A 22,843-nucleotide genomic window follows, 5' to 3' on the forward strand; every position below is an offset into this window, starting at 1 on the left:
GTGAAGACTTATTTCTTAAGTTCAAACTTTTCGGACATCTTTCAGCACACGCCTTTTATTACGTTTTGTTGTTTAAAACGTACATTTCCTAAGGTAGGCCTGCACGTTTGATTAACCGGAAGTGATGGCGTAACGTTCGTCATTTATCTGAAAACATCTAGAATAATGCCTGATGGCCGTTCTACGGGTAGCAAAATTATTACCGCGAATATGTTATTTCCATTGATTTAAGTGTTAAGCAGTCACCGTTACTGTCACTTTAAAGGTTAACTCTAACAAAAGATAAATTTTGACGCAAAATGATTAAAGATAATAATATAAAATAGGCTGCAATGTAAGGACTGCAAATGATATTTTGCGCATTGTAAAAAATAAGTACCTGAACAGATATATTTTGTTAAGTAACATGATTGAAAATAGGTAAATCTACATCAATGATAAGTTTCAATAAAATCTACAGAATAAAATATTTTCTATATTCAAAAACAATCATCAAAAGTGCGATCTTTGTTGTGGTTTCTCAACAAAACTGCCGGTAATACGCGCCTCCTCACATATTTCCAAAGACTGTAATAAAACCGTGACAGAAATAACTGACGGTATTTCTCACACGCTGAAATTTCTCGTTTTCCTGTCGTGTTACCCAGTTTATTAGCTTTGTATCGAGAACTTTGCACGAGTTCTGCAGCAGAAATACTGTGCGACTGTTAGGATATTTCTCGATGCAAAGCTAAAAATATTTTATTACATAAGTAGTTACACTAAGTATTATGAATCTGTCCAATAGTCTGAATAAAACTGATAATACTGACGTAAATAAAAACATATTAAGCAACTGCGTCACCCATCTGAAATAATATTCAGACGAAACTATGGAAGATATAGACCTTTCCAGTTCCATTGTAAAATTCTGTAACAAATTCTCGAGAAATAGAAAGAAAATAGAGGTTGAATTGGTCCTGGTGAAATGCCAGGTGCCATAAAAAGACGTACAGCACATCCATGTTATCGGCTTTTGATTTACAAAACATGCCAAGATGGATTACCAGTATAACATTAAAAACCGTCTCATTTTGTAGTGATTTATTTCAGTACCCGTTTTTCATGAAAATGCGAATAAATGGACACATTGGGATTTCTTTGCTTTAGACTTCTTTCATTACACCACGGGAGCATATTTTGACTGAAATATTTGTATATTTAACAATTCCAGATAAGCACTGTATGATTTACATTGGTTGCCGGTGAAAGCAAGGACTGAGTCTAAGATACTTTCCTTCCTGTATAGCTATAACATTGACAGAGCACCTTCGTATTTAAAAGAACTGTTTACAGAGTATGTTCCTAGAGTAGGCAAGGTTTGAGATCGTCAGAAAATTCTGAATGTCGTTATGTTGTTCCATACAACAAGTGCAAAACATTTAATGACATAAGTTACAATACACATAAGCATTACACAAAAGTAAATCAACTGAAACATTTAAAAAAGCAATCTTAAGACACTGTATTTTAGAGACTTCATGGCATTGTTTTAATTCTATTGATAATTGTTTCATATGCGATAACAGCAGGACTGGTATTAGATTTTAATTTATGCGAGCTTTTACATTTTATCATTAATATTTTAACGTTTGTATATGTACAACGCCATTGAATATGTCATCGTATAGAAACAGATATTTAACGAAATAAATCAGTTTCCGTTTCAGCTTCAGTTTTTTTTTATTCCTTAAAGAATAACTTACGATTCAGATTGTGTGTCGTTGTCATCTCCGCTGCCGATATTTTGATAAAATCCATTCAACGCTGAGAGAAATTCTGCCATGTTTTGTGTATATATCCTTTCCCTGGATATTTCAGACCGTTTTCACTTTTTTCTCTATCTGTTCTTAATAACGATTGCTGCACAATGTCGTATTTTGCTGGTGTTAATTCTTAAATTTCCAGACTTGTTTCTTTATATCATCTGAAATAAATACATATCATTTCAGGCATGCTGTATCCATAAATTGCACTCTGGTAAAACTTCAACGTTTTATTTTTTTTTCAAGAAATATTCACGAATAGAATTACTAACAACATATCTATAACAGATGTTTAATTTCCCAACGGTAATGTGGTGGTGACAGACTTAACTATAAAGTTTTGCATCAAAATATTTCAATTCCTTTGAGTGGTTACCATTTTTCTCTATGATACAAGGACGATGCATTTCCGAGGCCTGGCAGATGAGAAAAGCGCAGTAAAAACATACTACTAGTTAAATGCATAATTATACATGTATATAAACATGTAAATAGGAAATGAAAAATGACAATATGAAATACAAAGCCATTTACGTAAAAATATGGTAAGAGAAAGGAAACAAAAAAAAGATCTGAAAAAAGCACTTCCCGAGGATTCGAATGAGATGACTGTGCTCTTTTGCCTTAAACGGACAAAATGAAAAAATAGTGATATTTATTTGTCAAATAATGTAAAAGCAATGTGTATTGCTGGTTTACGCGGGAATCACATTATCATTGGGGATGAACTTTGTTGCAGTAAAACACGTTTGTATGTACCACTATAAGCATAGTGAAAACTCGATGATTTAATTTTGTTGACAAACAATAACCTCTATTGTCATAATAAAGAAAAGAGCCATACAGGAAAAAGTGCCTTTACGTTTGTATACAATACGTACCAAAGAAAAAAATAAACTAAATATAAACTTACAACCACTGTTATTGGAATATAACATATTAATGATAAAATCAAATTATTGTGTTTCTGCTACATCGCACACTATGTAAATAATTAACCAGTAACATTCTCGTTTAAAACAAAATAGATCAATTGTTGGATTGTTGGCGCTGGGGATGAATGGCAGGATATGTGGCCATTTTGTAATCATACTTCCGACGGTTCGTATCTTGAATCCGCCCAAACCTTCTTATTATTTTGCGTTACAGACTGTGTTCAAGTTTGTTTTTCCCGGATTCTAATTCACTTGTTTGTTCTTATTTACATATAAAATTTGCAGTACCTATAAATCAATAATACTCAAATTATGACAAGTTAAGGCCATTTAAAAGTGATAATTAAGTTGTATGCTTTACGGTATCTCAGGTGAGCTTCAACACGGTGCCTATACCACGTGACTTTTATGGCTATGTGTGGGTATAAAAGACATAAACAGCCGTCGATTCAAGGAACATTTTTCATGATAACTTTCTTAATCCTGCACCAATTTTATTCAAATAAAGACGAGGGCCCGGCCATAAGAAAGATACAATCACGGCCTATCAGTTTGAGAAGAATAAATTCGTATTTTTGTCGAAAAGTGCATCCGCACATTTTTCAGTCAGATTGCCGACGTGCTATGTGTGGGTGCATTCTGTTAAAATCGTTTATAAAACTCTTAAAAATGCGTTCAGCGACAGGGCAAATGGAACCGAGAATGTAATTTTACCTTGTTTGACAGTTGCAAAATGATCGTTAAGAAATATAGCGTATTCCTCTCGTTTTTTAAATAAATAAAAACATGCTATGTGTGGGTGCCGCTAAATTTATGCTATGTGTGGGAGTAAACTCATAAAAATGATACCGTTGCTTGAGATACTTGCACTGAGTGAGTTTTAACTTACTCGTGTTACGTTCATAGAAATGAGTATCCATCTAGCATAACTGATCTTTTTTATTTTTTTTTTAGAAAGTCGCTGTGTTATAGAGAATAGCCCGTCAGATTCATTGTTGTTATTGATTACGAGCGCGTGTTATCAAACATAATTATTTAAACGTTAAAACTCGGAAATATGTTTGAAGTAAAATTTATGAAAAAGTTATTTCCAATCTCCTTCAGTTGTATAAAAGTGTTGTTTTTTATCTTGATGCATAAACAACGTTTTTCATAAACACGCAATTGAATCAGTGTCCCTAAGGTAGTTTTAAAGGGCAGTATGTGTGACAATATAGTGTAGAGCACATATCGTAGCCTTTGATGCTGCTCCATTGTAAATTCCACTGCTCATCTAGTTCGTGGTTAGCAGCTAAAATGGTATTTACTGTAGCTTTGCGCTATACGTTTGAAACAACACAAAATACTACTATTACAGGGTTGTAGTTCAAACCACTTTTCAAGCATAAAGAAAGGGCTTCAATCCCTCCAACGAAAGTAAAGTACCTGCGATAGTGCATGTAAAAAACTGCTATTAAATTCATACTACACACATAACACATGGAGTCATTTCATCAGAGTCGTTATTCATACTTAGATCACTGTACGTCAGTATTGCGTCTTAACTGTTCACACGAAAATATAAACACATAGTTAAGAAATGATATTTTGACAAAAGTTTATATACAGAAACAGTAAAAAGGTAAGACAATATGGTGAACTCTTCCGTGCCAAACAACAAGGTGAATCATATTGCATGGAGAGTTTACTTGCCTGATTACCCATTTTACTATTGAAAATATTTTGTATATAAACAATGTTCAAAATATCGTCTGTGAATATAACTAATATTAGGACTGACATGTATGTTGTGATGCAGTAAGTTTGTTTGTTTATTCGTTTGATTTCAACGCCCTGTTTCAACAGTCGGAGTCATATGAAGTTTTTGAAGTTTGAAGTTTATTCAAATATATTCCACTGGGCTATAAGCCAACGGTGGCACACATATACATAATATAAACGAACAGTGGTGATATACAATATATATGGGGAAAGTAAGACAAACATAATTTTCACAAATATTTAATGAATTCCATATACATAATTATTTACAACTCAAATATAATTATAATTATGACATATGAGGCGGGCAGTTCACCTAACCATCGTTCCTGGGAAGTACTAGTATACTAGACTCCCATCCTCCGTAAACCATCGTTCCTGGGAAGTACTAGTATACTAGACTCCCATCCTCCGTAAGCAACTGCATACTTTCTCACAAAAAGAGACATAGTGGATAGCTGGGGCTCGAACCTACGGTCCTCTATCAATGAGAGGTTACAGTGGTTTGAAGTCAGCGACCTTAACCACTCGACCACGGAGGCAGGTCACAGTTGATAAGTATAATGGAGTGTCCTTTATCACTAACAAAGTAGAAGACAATCAAAATACTGGTAAAATTATGTCTGTTAGATCATTTTAAGAGAAGTTCCTTGGACAGTTCACCCCCTTCGTAACATACAATTTTATTCTTAATTTGTTTGATAATTTCTTTGGAGCCTTATTTTCTGCAATGGTCTTGTTAGAATGAATGTAGGCGCTTACAAAACCAACACAAAAAAGCAAAAGCTATGATAGAAATTATCTCACAACAGACCTGTGACGAACTCTTCTAAAATCACAAACTGAAATTTTAATTATCAAGAAATGTAATTGATTGAGTGTTTCTTTAAAATTATTTGGCTGTACTTTTAGCGACAGACGCGCTACAGATTGGTTTTGTAAGCGCCTACATTCATTCTAACAAGACTGCGCCCTCGTGATATAATTCCTTTGCATCTGAATTCCAAACAATGATTTATTCAGCGACAAATCACTGGATGAGATATATTATTTCTTAAATAGGCTAGCGGCTCTGATGAAATGACTCCATGTGTTATGTGTGTGGTATGAATTTAATAGCAGTTTTTTACATGCACTACCGCAGGTACTTTACTTTCGTTCGAGGGATTGAAGCCCTTTCTTTATGCTTGAAAAGTGGTTTGAACTACAACCCTGAAGTAGTAGTAATTTGTGTTGTTTCAAACGTATAGCGCAAAGCTACAATAAATGCCATTTTAGCTGCAACTAACCACGAACTAGGTGAGCAGTGGAATTTACAATGGAGCAGCATCCAAGGCTACGATCTATGCTCTACACTATATTGTCACACATACTGCCCTTTAAAACTACCTTAGGGACACTGATTCAATTGCGTGTTTATGAAAAACGTTGTTTATGCATCAAGATAAAAAAAAAAAAAACACTTCAACACAACTGAAGGAGATTGGAAATAACTTTTTCATAAATTTTACTTCAAACATATATCAGAGTTTTAACGTTTATTCTAGCATAAAACTGCTGTTATTGTCACTTTTCGGGGTTGTTTTAACAGGAGAGAAAACGTGTGTTAACAGAGAGATTCTCGCGCTCACGTGCTGTTATAACACCTTTATATATATGCACGTTCCATGGCAGAGCGTAACGCATTACCTGATTACAGCCCCAAAACGGATAATTCAAAATGAAATGACGTCAACGTGACAAAACAACGTAGACTTTACCGCGCATTTCATGGAAGTTCAATGACATTGAGGAACAATATATTCATTTTCCCGTTTTTAACGCGTTTTATGCTATAATAGCGTTAGCGCATATTCTTTTCGTGTTATAACATCTTTAGAATCCCTTGGGAATCGTTGGTACCCTCGCCGTAACGGGCTCGGGTACCAACCAATCCCTCGAGATTCTGCAGATGTTATAACACGAAAAAACATGCGTTATCCCTACAAAGTTGTTTGATAACACGCGCTCGTAATCAATAACAACAATGAATCTGACGCGCTATTCTCTATAACACAGCGACTTTCTAAATAAATATAAAAAAGATCAGTTATGCTAGATGGATACTCATTTCTTCTATGAATGTAATACGAGTAAGTTAAAACTCACTTAGTGCAAGTATCTCAAGCAACGGTATCATTTTTATGAGTTTACTCCCACACATAGCATAAATTTAGCGGCACCCACACAGCATTTTTTTATTTATTTAAAAAACGAGAGGAATACGCTATATTTCTTAACGATCATTTTGCAACTGTCAAACAAGGTAAAATTACATTCTCGGTTCCATTTGCCCTGTCGCTGAACGCATTTTTAAGAGTTTTATAAACGATTTTAACAGAATGCACCCACACATAGCACGTCGGCAATCTGACAAAAAAATGCGCGGCTGACTTTTCGACAAAAATACGAATTTATTCTTTTCAAACTGATGGGCCGTGATTGTATCTTTCTTATGGCCGGGCCCTCGTCTTTATTTGAATAAAATTGGTGCAGGATTAAGAAAGTTATCATGAAAAATGTTACCTGAATCGACGACTGTTTATGTTTTTTATACCCACACATAGCCATAAAAGTCACGTGGTATAGGCACCGTGTTCAATACATTAGGTAATAATGACATATTTCAGTTAGTGAAAAAGTTGGCACTAAAATTAACTAAACTGAGTTGCCTTCGTTGAACTTTATTGAAACTTACGAAATAAGATAAAAGTATACATGTCCGGGAATCAAACTCAGGACGAAATAGTCCAAAATGGAGTGCGTTACAGCTGGGAAAACGAGGAATTAGTGACTGCTTCGGAAACATTTTGTATGGGCTTAACCTAATGTTATTCATTTATTCATTTACTTTACAAAACGCTATAATTTTGTGCGACACCTATTGTGGTTGCATTATTAATTACACGTCTGCGTATTTCAAAACCTGTTTGCTGAGGGAAAGGCTTTCATTCATCAGTGGGCAGCTTAAGCGACATTCTTTGTATTGAAATTTTGACCATCTTGTATTTCAAACCGAGTGTAGGCTGACGAACTAGGGCATGACATTTCTATTTCGGTGAAAGAAAATGCTATTATTAAAAAGATTTAACACTTGATAACTTGAATCTTCAACTGACACAATCATTAAAGATATTTGATTTCATGACTTTTATTTTATGAATGATAGCAACATACAAACATTCAGTTCATGATGTACATCTTACTTCAAATAAAGTAATTTGAAATTTAACCAGGCGTGGGAACACATTTACATAATATTAAAAGTTCAAACTTTAGTACGGGGTAAAATTGAGCTCATTATAACTATGTGCAACGACGGTTTAATGTTAAAAAATGAAGTTGTTCTATTTATAACATTTGTTTAAAGACACATATTTGGAAAGATATATATTATAAGCTTGTTGCAAAACCAATATATAATGCAGATCATACTGTTAACGTGTAACTGTAAGAAAACTGACCTTTCTCAGTCATGATTATGTATCGAAAATCAATAGAAGTAATTTATTACCCTTATTTACCTAGTGACCTTAGTAGCTTAGATTAAAATTATTTCACAAGCAATTTATGGATCATATTACATGTTAATTTTCTCCAAAGAACTTGAATATAATGTAATTCTAAGTAGAAAAAATAGAATTAATTTTCACGATTCTGTCCGTGTCGTGTCAATATTCACGGCGGCACTCACCTGTGCTCTTGATATCCATGACACATTTTTATCAATGCTGTTGTATAAAATTAGGTCCAAAATTGACATCAGATAAATAAAACATTGTCCATTCAAAATTCCTTGGTCCGTACGTTTCGGGTCGCTTTTTATCGGGTAGTTCGCCAATGTTTACAAATTTCTACACCACATTCACAACTTGTATTCCATTCCGATAACTCGGAGAGAAGTTTCAATATGAGATGCTCAATCAGCACCAGTTTAAAGTAATAAGCTATGAATGTTGAAAGGTTTATGTGGCCTTGGGATAAAAGGCCTATATCGGATACTAATACATGTATAGTACTGAGAGCTGGATGCGTTAATATGGTAATATTTTGTATCAAAAATGAGGATATGCGTTCGTACTTTTGTAAAGTCCAAATACCTTTAACACCACTGGGCACCAGATGAATTGGCGTTCACGTATAAAAGATAATTGGATGTTCACAAGAATGTTTTCTATCATTTTCATGGTTTAATGGTTTAAACTTTATTTTACCAATTTTTCAGTTCCACACAAAAGAAAATTCTGTTTTATATCTTTCATGCAGTGATTTTTTTCAATGTGAAAATTACCTGATATATCACTGCTATATTTCAATAAGTCACGGAATTTTCGAATAAGATGTTGATATGAGACTAACAAAGAACTGCTATCACGTGTTTTAATATCGTTATGCCATTGATTATATTTTCAAGTCTCAATTTCACATTTTCCGACGTTCGTAAAATGTTTTTATTTGTTGTTAAAGGCACTGACTTCCAGATCATATGACAACAAAAAAGAGATTTTTTTTTAGAAATCATTGCCGTATTCTTAAGAAGGCTTCGAAACTTAATTACTGACAGATTATATGCTATGGGAACACATGAGAATTAGTTGTTTTTACTGATTTCTCGATTCAAAATTGAAAAGCGTTTGTAACGGGGTACCGGAGGAAAAATGCCTTAGTTACATAGCTAATTATAAAGCTTTATACTTAACGCCACTAAGTACACAGTGCCATGTTTCTTTCTTCATTTTACATTTTAAGATAGTTTAGAAATTGTAATGTTCATAGTAGGCTGGTAGGTACTCCAGCGGTAGGTACTCCAGTGGTAAATGCGGCTTCGTCGCCATATGATCTTAACTATTTCGATCTCATTTCAAACGCAGTATGAAACCGGAAACACGACTATTAAGTCTAGCATGACTTAGAGGCATTGAATGTAACCGTACCACTATATTAAATCCATACCGTATCCGAATTAACATGTGTAAATATATTGTAAAAGAAAGTTTTTGCTAGTATTAAATATATAGGTAAACGATAGATGTCAACACGTTTATTATTTATAACTGATATGGATGAGCACATCTATCATTCCTAAAATGATCTTTCAAATAAATATAAATATTTTCTTGATAAATAATTTACTTTCTCATTGATTATATCGAACTGCACAATTTATAAACGTTTTCCTAAAAGGCTCAAAACTCGTTTGTTTAAAATGTGACTGTCATATTTTTCGTTATGAACATAAAATATATTTATTTCTTTATAAATCCTATTTGCGATATTTTTTTCTCAAATACTTGTCAAAGTTTTGAATATTGATTACCTTAGCAGAGTGGTTTACTATTGAATCGATTGTTTTTTATCACCTCCCTTTATGACTTTGACTTCAGGTTTATGTGCAGTATTAAAAGTGGCATTCTTTTCTAACCGTATCTTTATGCAGTAATGCCATTCAAAGAGCTTGTTTAACTGTTATTTACTTAATTAAAGCCTCACTGAAGTTTACTGATTTAGACAGTTCAAACGTTTTTGTACTTGCGGTCTGTTATTTAGTTAGGATGTCTCCGTGGACGAGTGGTAAAGGTCGCTGACATTGAATCGTTTCACCTCTGTAGAATTCTTTCATGCGGAAAGCTAGAAGAATGCTGTTTTTACCAAGGTGCCCGTGCATGCCCGAGGTAATGTCCGCGGGGTACCTGGGTCTTTCTACATCATGGAAAGCTGGAAAGTCACCGTACGGCTTATTAAAACATTGAATTCAATATAATTACACACCCACATTTATTTATTTATTTATCAGTATTTATTTTTCTTTTTTCAATGAATAAAAAATTACGCCTTTGCATCAGGTCACCGCACAATCACTACGTCATCGTAAGGGTTTTAACATCTTAAAACGGTAAACTGATCTCTCTAATCGACGGGCGCAAGTATGTAAATGTAACTCTCAAGCGCCGAAATCAAATGCATCTATAAATGCGATTTGTAATTCATACTACTTTAACATATTTGCCTCCGCTGTATTTACCGAAGAAAGAAACACTAGACTGGAGCTCACAACTGAAATGGGAAATACTTTGTCATAGAAGGGGTATTCATATGATGTACATTTCAAAACTGGTCTATGTAAGCCCACTCACTGTAACTAATTACAAATTTATGTACAACTACTTTGAAGTAGTAAAATCAACCACTTAAACTACCATGTGGGCGTCAATTTTCTGCTATTTTGAAATGTTTATCACATGAATATTAGTTCCATGTACACATTGTCCGTAGCACTCCGAACTAAGATAGCAGGATAAACATTTCTTAACTGATATAAAGTTTTTTTTTATTTTGTTTTTTAATTCTGTTTGCCGACTTAACAGGCGAGACACCTGTTGTACTTATATAATGGTCCAGTTATTAATAAAAATACACTAATTCTACACGTTTCTGTGTACATGTCAGTAAACCTTTGAAATAAATGAATTAAATACTAAAAACCAATTAAAATAACAAATAGTGAAATATGTTACACAAAGTAACGCAACGATGCCGATGAAATGATATAGCATTGAACTAAATAATGGTCTGGACTGAATTTGAACCCATGGAAACGTGCATGGAGGTCGGCAGCTTACCACTAAACACAACAAAGACTGCAATATTCGTGTAGTACATAATACTTGTAAAAACGTCAATTTCATTCGTTGTTTTAAATAAAATCCCTATCGTAATACAGCCCCGTCGAGACGGACTGGAATAAGAAATATATTCGATTGATCAGTCAGAACTGTGACAGAATTCGATTCTAACTCTTCAATCGAGTGGATATGAACTGTCGGAACACACAATCACACCGTATTACCGGAACCACTGTTGGCAAATCAATGCCTCAATGACAGGCAACTTTTATCTGTGAATAACTGGCAGTGCTTAATGTTGCTGTATGAGATAATGACGCTTCCAAGTACATGCACCTGATATTCGATGATTGGAGAAAGTATTACTTATTTTGACTCAATCCTTTTGGAGTATAATGTCAGTGTTATCCGATAATGTAAAAAATATTTCTGTGCTTCTAAACCTCTAATGTTTGAATGAATATATAAAAGTTTAATTAACAAACAATCAAGGCCTTCGAGTGGTTTATCGTCTAATTTACCACGGTTCAGAGTTCAGATGCATAGGCGCCCTCGTGGTTAAATACTGAAGCATCTGAATGATGAACCGTGATAAATTAGATGATAAATCACAAGAAAGCATTGACTGTTTTCATTCTGACATGTTCATTGACACATTTTAATAAATATTATGCTGGATATTATTTACCCGAGGAATAATGTATCGGGCGTCATGCGGCAATTTGACGTCGCATAATGCTCTCTTACCGGTCCGCTCGTCAACCGTTGTTTATCGCAGAATATTTACATTCGCCCTATTCTTTTCCATTGAAACTTTTGACGTTCGTTTCGTATGAACAGCAAAAGGAAAGGCGCGAAAGTTACGTCATTGCAGCTTAGTGATAACCGACCGCTGTCTTGACGACGTCCGCGTATAGTCAGGGAGAACGTTCCTTAGATGACGTCGCAGTTGTTCCGTCTAGTGAACAGAATGGCCGGGAAGCTGATTTTAATTTTAAATTCTACAAATTATATGCAATTCATAATACTATATAGTTTACAAATGGGAAGGAAATATAATGTTAAAATAAGAAATGAAACTACTTTTTTCGGTGTTCATGCGAAATGAACGACAGAATAGGATCGGCAAAAAGTCTCTTCAGAGCTTTTTCATATTGTTACTAATCCTTGCCGACATCAAATATGTTTTACTTGGCAGTAAGGCTGTCTTCTATAAAATTCACGAGGCAGTATGCAAACAAATTAAGCACAGACACCGAACTTGGGACATCTCTACCTCCATCTACGTCATGTAAGCGTTTGATTCCTAAAACAGGATTAAAGACCTCAAATTATAAAGTCGTTGTTGATGACTATGGCTTTGTGTCAACCCTAGGCTTCTCTATTGTTCTTTTTTTCTTGCCGTACTTTACCGAAGTGTTATTCACAGTGTTACGTCTAAAGATAACAATTGCTTGTTACTTAAGATCAGATGAGATAAAGGTAAGATAATATTTATTTTGAGTCAGCAAGATAACAACAAATAAACATAAGCTCTTATGAGCTTTTACATCCGACTATATAAATAACATAGGTAAACATTATCAGCATGAAAAGTAGAAAGAGCTGTAAGAAATGATAAATACATGAATAATTAAGTTAAAACAGTAAAACAGTTTACACACATACAGCATTCTAGGGAAGAGAAACATTGTTTTGTATTTATATAGAGAGAAATAAGATATTTAAATACACTGAATTATTTATAAAACAAAACAAACAAACAAACAGCAACAAGAAAACGCACATTCTAAGTGAGCCTAGACATTTTTGTTCCTTTTTTCATTAAAAAAGATATAGTACGAATTCTAAAACAAATCAATAACTAGCATCTTCACAAAAAGAATTCTAAAACAAATTAATAACTAGCATCTTCACAAATAGAATTCTAAAACAAATCAATAACTAGCATCTTCATAAATAGAATTCTAAAACAAATCAATAACTAGCATCTTCACAAATAGAATTCTAAAACAAATCAATAACTAGCATCTTCACAAATAAAATCTGTAAAAAGATCCATTGGAAGCAAAGAATGCAACCAAGAAGAATAATAGCATACTCGGTTTGATTGAGTCTGTTCATGAGAGGTAATGAAATGCGCAACACCTCTCACGCCCCCTAGGACCGTCTTAAGCGGAACTCCATTACACATATGTTGAATGGATTCCATGATCCCAAAGGACCAGAAAATATAACATCACTGAATCATTCTCATGCATCACAAAGCAACCAAGCATATTAATTAAAGCATGAAAATATGCAGAACCAACAACAAACACACACAGCTATAAGTTAGCACATATGAAGCTTTGGGTTTCCTTATTTATTTATCACAAATCACATTATACAAAGGAGAACAATAAAATGATATAAGGTAGGGTTACATTGCTATGATAAAATACAATGTATAAATCAAACAAGTGAAATGCACCCAGAGTGTAGCCATGCCAAACGACAGGGCAATCCACATCTATAAGGCACTGACAACATCTGGGATACATTCACAAAAGTTGCCACTAAGTGAAGGAGGGTATACACCGAACTTCAGGAAAGCATTTTAACATTGGCAAAACAGAGACAACAAATATTCAAAGCAGACATATGCACAAAGCTAACTTTATAAACAAACAAAAATACTTTCCTGCGCTGTGATAATTTAAATGTACACTGATAAACTTGCATTATCATTTACTGGATAAGAATTACCAATCTGCAGGTTTTTTTAATTAAATGTTACACACTAAGTATTTACAGCCCCGGCCATTCCAGTTTAAACTGGTTAAAACTGGAGCTTTTCGAAATATATCTGGCAGTGAATTCCACAGCACAGGAGCAGCATATCTACATGAGTTCTTACCAAATTTTGTTCACTTGGGGTATCTGCAATATATTTGAGCCTTAAGTAGTATCTGGAATGTCTTTTTTATCAAGTTGGACAAAACAGGGGGAGAGATATCATTCAATAATTTAAAAGTTTCTATAGCCATTGTTCCCATGTGTCTAATATATAAACTAGATAGATTTACTTTAAAAAGAAGATCTTTGCACTTTGAAGAGTAGTCATCATAGACAAATCTTAAAGCTCGTTCCTATATCTTTTCAATTATCTTTGTGTTGCATTCACAACAAAAATGCCAGCTCATTGGACAAAAATCGAAATTTAAGAATATAAAAGTATGAAAAATGGATAGAATATTCAGTTTACTCAGATTTCTGCCAATTCTTTTAACGATATCCAATTGCCTAGCTGCTTTTTCTATGTGATTGGTAGTCTATATCTACTCCAAGCAACTTTACAACCTCTTCACAGAATATACTTGCTGACCTAATGTTGAAGCCTTGATTCTTTGAAAATATTTTCTTGCCTACGGCATTTGCCTGAAATTTATCAGGGCTTGCCTGTATACGATTAAAATTAAACCATCCAATAAGACCTTTACTTTCATGCTCTAAAACATTGACTACTGAATTAAAATCAGGCGAGTAAAGAGAAAGAGTGTTGTCATTTGCATAATTGTAGAGCGTTCCTCTTTGAATAAGATATATATAAAAATCATTGATAGAAACGTTTAAAAGAAGAGGACCAAGTATAGAGCCTGGGGTACTCTTTTTTTAATATTTGCCCACATACTTACTACATTTCCAATTTTAATTTGTCGTTTCCTACCCGATAAATACGAACAGAGAAGGTTTGTTGATGATTCTGATACTAGTAATCCGTAAGCACACAATATTGTGTGGTAAGCAGTCAATGGCTTTTGATAAATCCATTAGAACGTCAGCTGAAAATTGTTATTATCTAAGCATACTTCAAGTCTAATAAAAGTTTTAGCAAAGGATTTTGGCAGCCATGACCCTTTCTAAAAGCACATAAAAATTATCATAAAAAACAACAACAAACATTGTCGAAGTAATCTGATAGTCGAACTGACATAACCTTTTCAAAGATGTTTGAAGGGAACGGCAAGATGCTAACTGGCCTGTAATTTCATTTAGACATTGTGTCATTTTTCTTTGTAGAGAGGAGTAACCTTTGCCTCTTTTAACTTGTCTGGAAAAGTATTTATAAATTGAAAGATTGATTAAGTTAGCTATTGGGTCAACAAGAGAAGGTTTGCTTAGGTTCAGTAATTCAACAGAGATTGTGTCTGCTCCAGTTGCTTTCTTAACATTGAATTTATTATTTTAGTGACAGTATTTGAATCTCTATGATTAAAACAGAATGTATCTTTCCTAAAAAAATTCTTCTATCTTTTTAAGACTCGAGTGGTTGTTACTATCGAAAACAAATTCCTTACCAGTGTTTTCATCTACATTGACAAAAATCAAATGTCTCAGCAACCTCAGTATCATCAGAAACAATATTACTATTTTCGTTTAAAATAGTTTTTGATTGAGATGAGCAAGATCTGTTTGATAAGTATGGCATGATGGTATTTCAAAAATCTGCAGTTTTACATCTGCATATGCATCGTTCTTGAAAATAATTATTCATAGATTGTTTGTCTATTTTTGTTTGTACATACTTTTAACAGGTATATGCTGATTAAATACCTTGGTAACATCCGCTTCAAAATTTTCATACACAGTTTATGCAATAATCATTTCTATCAGACTCATTATAATATGGCACTTTGATGTTACACAGATCTGCATTTAGAACATCAACATTCAAAATTTTAATGCTTCTATACTCAATATTTTGCTTTTCGGTTTTAGGTGTACTGTTATTTATTTATGTACAAATCATGCCATGACAATCACTGTCTCCAGTAGGGAAGTTAAAGGTGTTCATACACATTTGCTTAGAATTGGTAATAATAAAATCTAAAAGTGATGGCTTACAGTTTTTTAATAGAACATGTAGGCCTTTTCACTAGATTTTTTAAATCAAACATTTCCATGAAATCGACTAATAGTTTTCTTTTATTTTCATGTAATAAATAAAAATTCAAATCACCTATCAGCATGTAATTATCAAACATTGTCATGCATTTGTCTATACAGCTTGTTATACTGTCAACAGATCATTTTAGGTAGATTTGGGGGTTTGTATACACACATAAGTATCCACTTATTTAGTTTTACCTCATATGAAATATTTTCTAACTGATCTGATTCAAGATCCTTCTTTCGTCCTGCTGGAATATCACTTCTAATAAAAGAAGCCACACATCCGCCTTTTTCGTCTCGATCACGTCTCTCCAGCTGATAACCATCAATCTGGAATACAGAGTCTCCATATGTAAAGTCTCATTTCATTTCTGAAAAGTATAGATCTTCAACTTGTTTCGCTGAAATTTCATGAATTCGAGAAAATTTTATTTTAAACTGTTGATATTAAAATGAGCAACTAAAAATTTGTTTGAAAGATTTTTTGTGAGTTTATGTAATTCTTCAAAAGCTGATTCCGTTGTTATATTGGTAGATACAGTTTCAGTATGGATCGTTAATAGATATGCATCCGATTTGACGAAACTGTCAGATTAAAAAAAAAAACAGTGAGTAAAGTGGAAATTAGTGCAGCTATGGCAGGTCCATGGTTCGTCGCTCTCGCATATTTCCGTATACATAGTTGGAGATATGTTATCATATTTTATGTGCCACCAGTCTTGGCAAGCCTCACAGTGTGCATGCAGCACAGTGGTTCGAATCAACTGGTTTGTAGCAGCCCCTGCATGGATGACGGACAGGGCCAGGATTAAGTAAGATATCCCCACTTAATAGAATTAATGCTGCTATTCTGTCTCCTTTTTGTTTAATTTCAAATGATAGGTAGTGGAACAATATATAATAGAAAAATTATATTTATCTCTTTTGTTAGGCAGAATTCAGTCTGTATTGCGCAGGCAAGGTTCTATCTGTTGTCTGTATTGAGGATCTTACACGGTTCTGTATGATTAGTGTATCCAGCACTGCTTAGAATGCGACAGAGGATGAAAAGTTTGACAAAGTTCGTCCATTCCATTGTTTACAACAGTCTCACTTCTGGATGCAAGCGCCTGACAATGCCGATCACCGGTTAAAAATTAAAAAAAAACGTCAAACAGTAAAGGTAACAGAAAAACAAACCAGCGACTTTCAACAATAACAAAGTTTATTATGGAAAGTAACAATTCAGATACCTTTAAAATGTTAAATCCAATCAGTAATAATTCCAAATTCCTCACAAATCAAGATTAAACTTAGTACGAGTGTATATCCAAAGAATAAAAATTTTTTTTTCAATAAGATCTTACTTTAGTTTCTGCCCTGTCCTCAAACATCATTGAGGGGTACAGAAAGAAAGCCACACTCCAAATCTTGAATACGTACATTTGTACTAGAAGAAGTCTCAGAAAAAGGCAGGGCAACTGCACGAATAAGAGATTGAGAAGCTCCGGTATCCCTTAAGATTTTGATAGGAGTAGACGTGAATCTGACCAATAAGTGATACAGAACCATCGTATTTAAATGGCTTAAAAACCTGCATAATAAAAAAAATTAGAACGTGTGTCTTTCACCTCTGTAGTAGTATGATATCAGTACAAGACTGGGGTTTAGATCTCAGACAGGTATTGCCTGTAGGCTTTGTCTCATCTCTTTCCAGGATATAGGAGGCACGTTCTACGATTGTTCAAATTATACAGTGAAAAGAACAAAGCCCGACTTGTAAGACGTGCACGACCACGGGGATTCAAATTGAAAATATTTGGATTAAACATAGAAATATTGTTCAGATAAAGTTTTCAAACCATTTGTTATCAGTGTGTTTGGTTAAATATTTTAGATCTAGAGCCAAAGCCAGTGCTTTCTTGAAAAAAAGTTTGTTTACAGATCCTGACTGATCCATCACATTAATTGTCTCGGGGCCCAAATCGTTTTGAACGTAACTTCTTTAGTACGGGAGTCAGATATTCTATCAAAATGCATATATTCATTTTTAAAAAATGTTTAGCTTTTCAAATAAGTTGTGTAGATATAAAAAATAACTTCTGTCGTATTGTAACCCCAATTTTCCCTGTTTGTATATTAATTGGCTGTGAATTGATTGAAAGAAAGAATCTGAAAAATAAAACAGACCTTCCCAACTCAAAATTTCTTGGTCAATCAAAGCATTTTTTGTCCGTCTGTTATCATTTTTGACTGAAATGAACCTCTACCACAAAAACTTAAGCTAAGCTTATCTGTTAAGAAATTATTCCAATGATTTCGAGCAATGTCGAAGCATTTGTGTGCCCAACTCTGTTTGGTCTCATTGTACAAGTGATTTATTACTTTCCCCTCACCTCTACCGTTTGGAGTTTCACTAGGGGCACAAAGTTGCTCATGTGTCGAAGCCATCTAACTGGGTTTCAGAAGATATGTTATTCCACTTGGGTGCCTGTTTTGTCTTAAATATTCCTCATCCTCTGCCGTTAAATGGGCACGCCTTCAGATTAATGTAGAACAATCAAAATTAAAAATAAGACACTCATCCCTCAGTAATTATAAATACAAAATAAAAACAAAGTGATTCAGTGAGTTTTAGCAAGAATTTATTTGCAAAACCATTCATGTAGTCTTTAAAACATACAGAAAAGCTATCTACTGTCTTAGTCACACTGTAAATGTTTAAGTTCTGTGTTATTCTTAAAGAAATGTTAACTTCATGTATAATTATAACTGCAAAAAAAAAAACCCCGCTCGCTCCATGTAAAAGCTACCCGCCTCTGAAAAAATCAAAATTGAGAAGAAAAAAAAAATTCGCTCGCTCGCTCCCATTTTTTTGGAAAATTTTTCGAAGAACTATTAATCAATTTGGTATGGCCTAAGTAGTACAAGTCTTCTTGGGTGTACACCACCTATCACATAACTGCTCTTTAACTCGGGCAAATTCGACATGGACCTGGTCAAAATCCTCTCTACAATTTGGAATCTTTGCCTGTATGCCTCAGGAACAAGCTCATAACCTTTTTAAATTAATTCTATTTGAGCTTTGTTCTACAAACAGCAGCAGCTGCTGTGTATCAATTTTACTGGCTTCCATTTATAACACTTTGTAAATTTCCGCCACTTTTTTGAAATTGTTTGATGACATCAAAGTGAGAAGAACTTGAAGAAGGCTCTGTTCTTCTACTTGCCAGTTCTATCTTTTTCATTTCTGATTCAATTTACATTCCCTTTCTTTTTCAGCTCCCTCCCTCTCTCTTTCCATTTCTATCTTTTTCTCCTCTAACCGCATTCTTTCTTCTCTCTCTTGATATTCCAACTTTAACTGCATTTCTTTTCATTTTAACTCAGACTGAGTTTCAACAATAAATGACTTAGCGGATGAATCAAAACTGTCTTCATCCATGAAGTATTGAACAATAATATTTTAATGTCTTGTTTGAGCATGGATTACTTTACTTCAAAAATGTTATAATACTTTGCAAGTAGAAGTAAATCAGATTTCCTAACTGAAACATCTCTTGGGATAAATCGAAATTAAGAAGTTTTTTTATACAAAACAATTTGTAATACTCAAAATATGATATCAAGAGTATAGCAATCAATGGTCGATCCGGAAGAGGCCCCAGGTTCTGTTACGTCTAAAGGTAACAATTGTTTGTTACTTAAAATGATAAAGGTATCAGAAGAACCAGCAACTTTTAACAATAACAAAGTTTAATTTGAAAAGAAAATACAAAAGACAATGCGTATAAGGACTTGTCTTCGGGATCTCCAGTTGACCTATGACGACGCTGCGGCTCACAAAAGTGTCATCGTTCAAAAGTTTCTGAGATATGAAAAAAAATAATACAAACCAATCGTCCCGCTTATTAACCAGCTCCAAATTCTTGTGACTTTTTCCTCTTTCCAAGGCTTAAAAAAGATGCCGGCTGAGCGCAAATATTTATCAAATAAAGCTCTTAGGAGTGGTATTTTTCAGTTACTTCAGGTCAAACCAAAAGTGAGACTACTCTGCAGCGTTCACCTCCTGTATTGCTCGAGTGCAGAAGTGCGTGGAAGTCGAGGGGATGGGAAATACTTTGAAGGGATAAACTAAATTTGAAGTTTATACATAGACTGTGTATCGTATTTCAGCACGATTTTCATTAGTTTTAAAATGGCCCTCCTATATTATTTGATTAATAGCAAAATTAAAAAAACGTGGCATGATATTTTCGTCCATCCACTCGTGATAATGTCGTTTATATTTTACGTTTGATATCGATAATAATGATTAATTTTAAGGTCTTTTGAAGGAAAACAAACACTTTGCTGAACTTTCGTCAGATTTAGTGTTCTTTAGAATACTAGCAGTGTTTAATAAAATAACAAATGACGTCACGTCCGTTTATCAATAGTGCTTTTAAAAGTGAACTTGATGTAAATGCGTATGAGAAGCTTTATCATATCATATAGAAAGTTTGAAGAAACAGTATAATGCTTACGTATAGTATACAGTAAAGACTGTCTACAGTGACCAACCTTAGGAGAATTTCAAAAAGGCAGTCTTTACTGTACGTAATATGAATCAACCTACGTGGTATAGAAGTTATTATACGTAACTAAAATAACCAGTACTTTATGCCCACGGGCAACATGTCGAGCCCGCCCTTTGACCCATAACTGTGTCCTTGACCTTTGAGATAGAGTCAGTCTCAGTGAGTTAAACATCCATGCAAAATATAAACAAGATTCCTCAATGCATGTCAAAGTTATGGGCTGGATAAGATCTGGCATAACCTTTGACTTCTAAATGTGACCTTGACCTTTGAGATAGGAACCTGGGATTTACGCATGACACTCCGTCTCACTGAGATTAACATTCATGACAAATATAAACAAGATTGCTCTATGCATGTCAAATGTATGGTCCGGACAAACAAATCCGGATGGACGGACCTACGCACGCACATACACCGAACAGCCATTTGAACAACTATATGTCTTCGCATCCGCAAGCGGGCTCAATAAAAATAAAAATGAATAAAATTATGAAAATTCATGTTCTTATTTTTGTATTTAAGTATATAGCCCGAACAATTAAAACATTTGTACAGTTGAAATTTAACAGTAATAAGACTATAAGATTCTTTCACTATCAGGAACAAAGAGGAACTGTCAAGGTATTGGATTTTTTTTTTCGTTTTTTTGAAATAAAATATAAATAACTACATAAATCTTCTACATACATGTAGTTCGTAATACGTCATTTAAAGCACGAGAGTCATCTTACACCACGGAGTGTAAGATGGATTTTTCCAGCACTGGTAAAGATACCGGAAATCCCCGTATGGTATGCAAGAAAATATAGATTATAAGATTCTTTCACTGGTTGTAGGTGCAGACGGAAATTTCCAGCCTCGAGGGTAACTGTTTAGGCGGTAACGAGGCTCCAGCTGAGTTACCGCCTAAACAGTTACCCGAGAGCCGGATATTCCCATCTGCACTTATAACCAGTGACAGAATCTTTTTCTTGCATACCGATTTCAAGAAATAATAATAAAAATAAAATCAATCGAACGGCTTTCTTTTTAGAACTATTTCTTATAGCAGCGTATTTAAACAAAGCGCGGGAAACCAACGTCCGTAAACAGGAAAGACGTCATGACGTTTCAAAGACAAATAACAATGTTTAGTTCCAGTTTTATTTCATCAGTTGCAGCGTAACGTTATGAATTTTTGATAAAATAACGTGATTTGAACCGAGAAATATACTATCAGGAACAAAGTGGAACTGGCAAGGTATTGGATTTTTATTCCGTTTTTGAAATAAAATATAAATTACTACATAAAACTTCTTGTAGTTCGTTATACGTCAAAAAAAACACACACAAAGCCATAAGTTTTGGTCCATTTCTTTTTTTATGATGGTAGGAAAACTATTGGTGTAACGTATCAAAATCTAAATCGATTCTTGTAAAAAATAGAAGGTAAGGGATATTTCCAGGAAGCACATGGCACCCCAAACATATCCATAGAGCATGGATATTAAAGTATGCCGCAACAAAAAGAAACTGTAACGGAAAAATATAGCGGACGGGCTGATTGTAATGAAACATTATGGCCATGTGTGGGGGGTTAAAAAAGTGATAGAACCACCAGCTTTCCCAAGCTACTCAATCCACCTAGTACTCACTGGCAGTTGTTGATAAAAAATTATGCAAAACTAAAGAGAACTTTAAGTCCCTATTTGAATAAAAATGTACATACATACTAAGGGTGTAACGATATATCGAAATTCACTGTATCACGATACATTAGTCTGGCGATACGCATATAGTATCATAGGCCTGTTTCACGATACAGAAACGATACAGTGAAAAGTAGAGACATTGAATGAAAACTTTCATACAATCACTGTTAAAGATAGCAACTAAACAAATGTATCATTTATAACAGTTTCTTTAACTATATAGCAAAATTTCAAGTACTTTCCAAGTGTAGGAAGACTGATATTTTTTTATTTTGTCACATGAATGCTTACATATGGTACACAATTTGTATCGCGATATGTACCGTATCGTTGCATCTGTATCCCGATATGTATTGTATCGTGAGACTAGCGTATCGTTACTCCTCTAAATTACATACTATATGTTGCGCAGAAAGGACCATGTTAGTAGAGATAAAAACAGGATAAAAGCAAGTGTAATACATATATGGTTGGAGCGCTGACTTGAATGCG

General features: G+C 34.1%; 1 protein-coding gene across 2 annotated transcripts in view; it reads right to left on the minus strand.

Annotated features, from left to right (window-relative positions):
- The window catches only part of LOC123553736 (receptor for retinol uptake stra6-like), a 46,742-nt gene extending 34,721 nt beyond the window's left edge, over window positions 1-12,021 (minus strand). The window contains exons 1-2 of one of the 2 annotated variants that reach the window (XM_045343340.2): window positions 11,852-12,021; window positions 1,746-1,966 (exon numbers count right to left, since the gene is read on the minus strand). In XM_045343340.2, the coding sequence (XP_045199275.2) occupies window positions 1,746-1,825 (80 nt within the window). In that variant the 5' untranslated portion in view covers window positions 1,826-1,966; window positions 11,852-12,021. Of the gene's footprint in view, window positions 1-1,745; window positions 1,967-8,234; window positions 8,370-11,851 lie in introns of those variants that run through there. The other variant, XM_045343339.2, reaches the window with a different exon arrangement.
- Between the last annotated feature and the right edge of the window lie 10,822 nt (window positions 12,022-22,843).

Source organism: Mercenaria mercenaria, chromosome 7, assembly GCF_021730395.1.
Source record: "Mercenaria mercenaria strain notata chromosome 7, MADL_Memer_1, whole genome shotgun sequence".
NCBI lineage: Eukaryota > Metazoa > Mollusca > Bivalvia > Venerida > Veneridae > Mercenaria > Mercenaria mercenaria.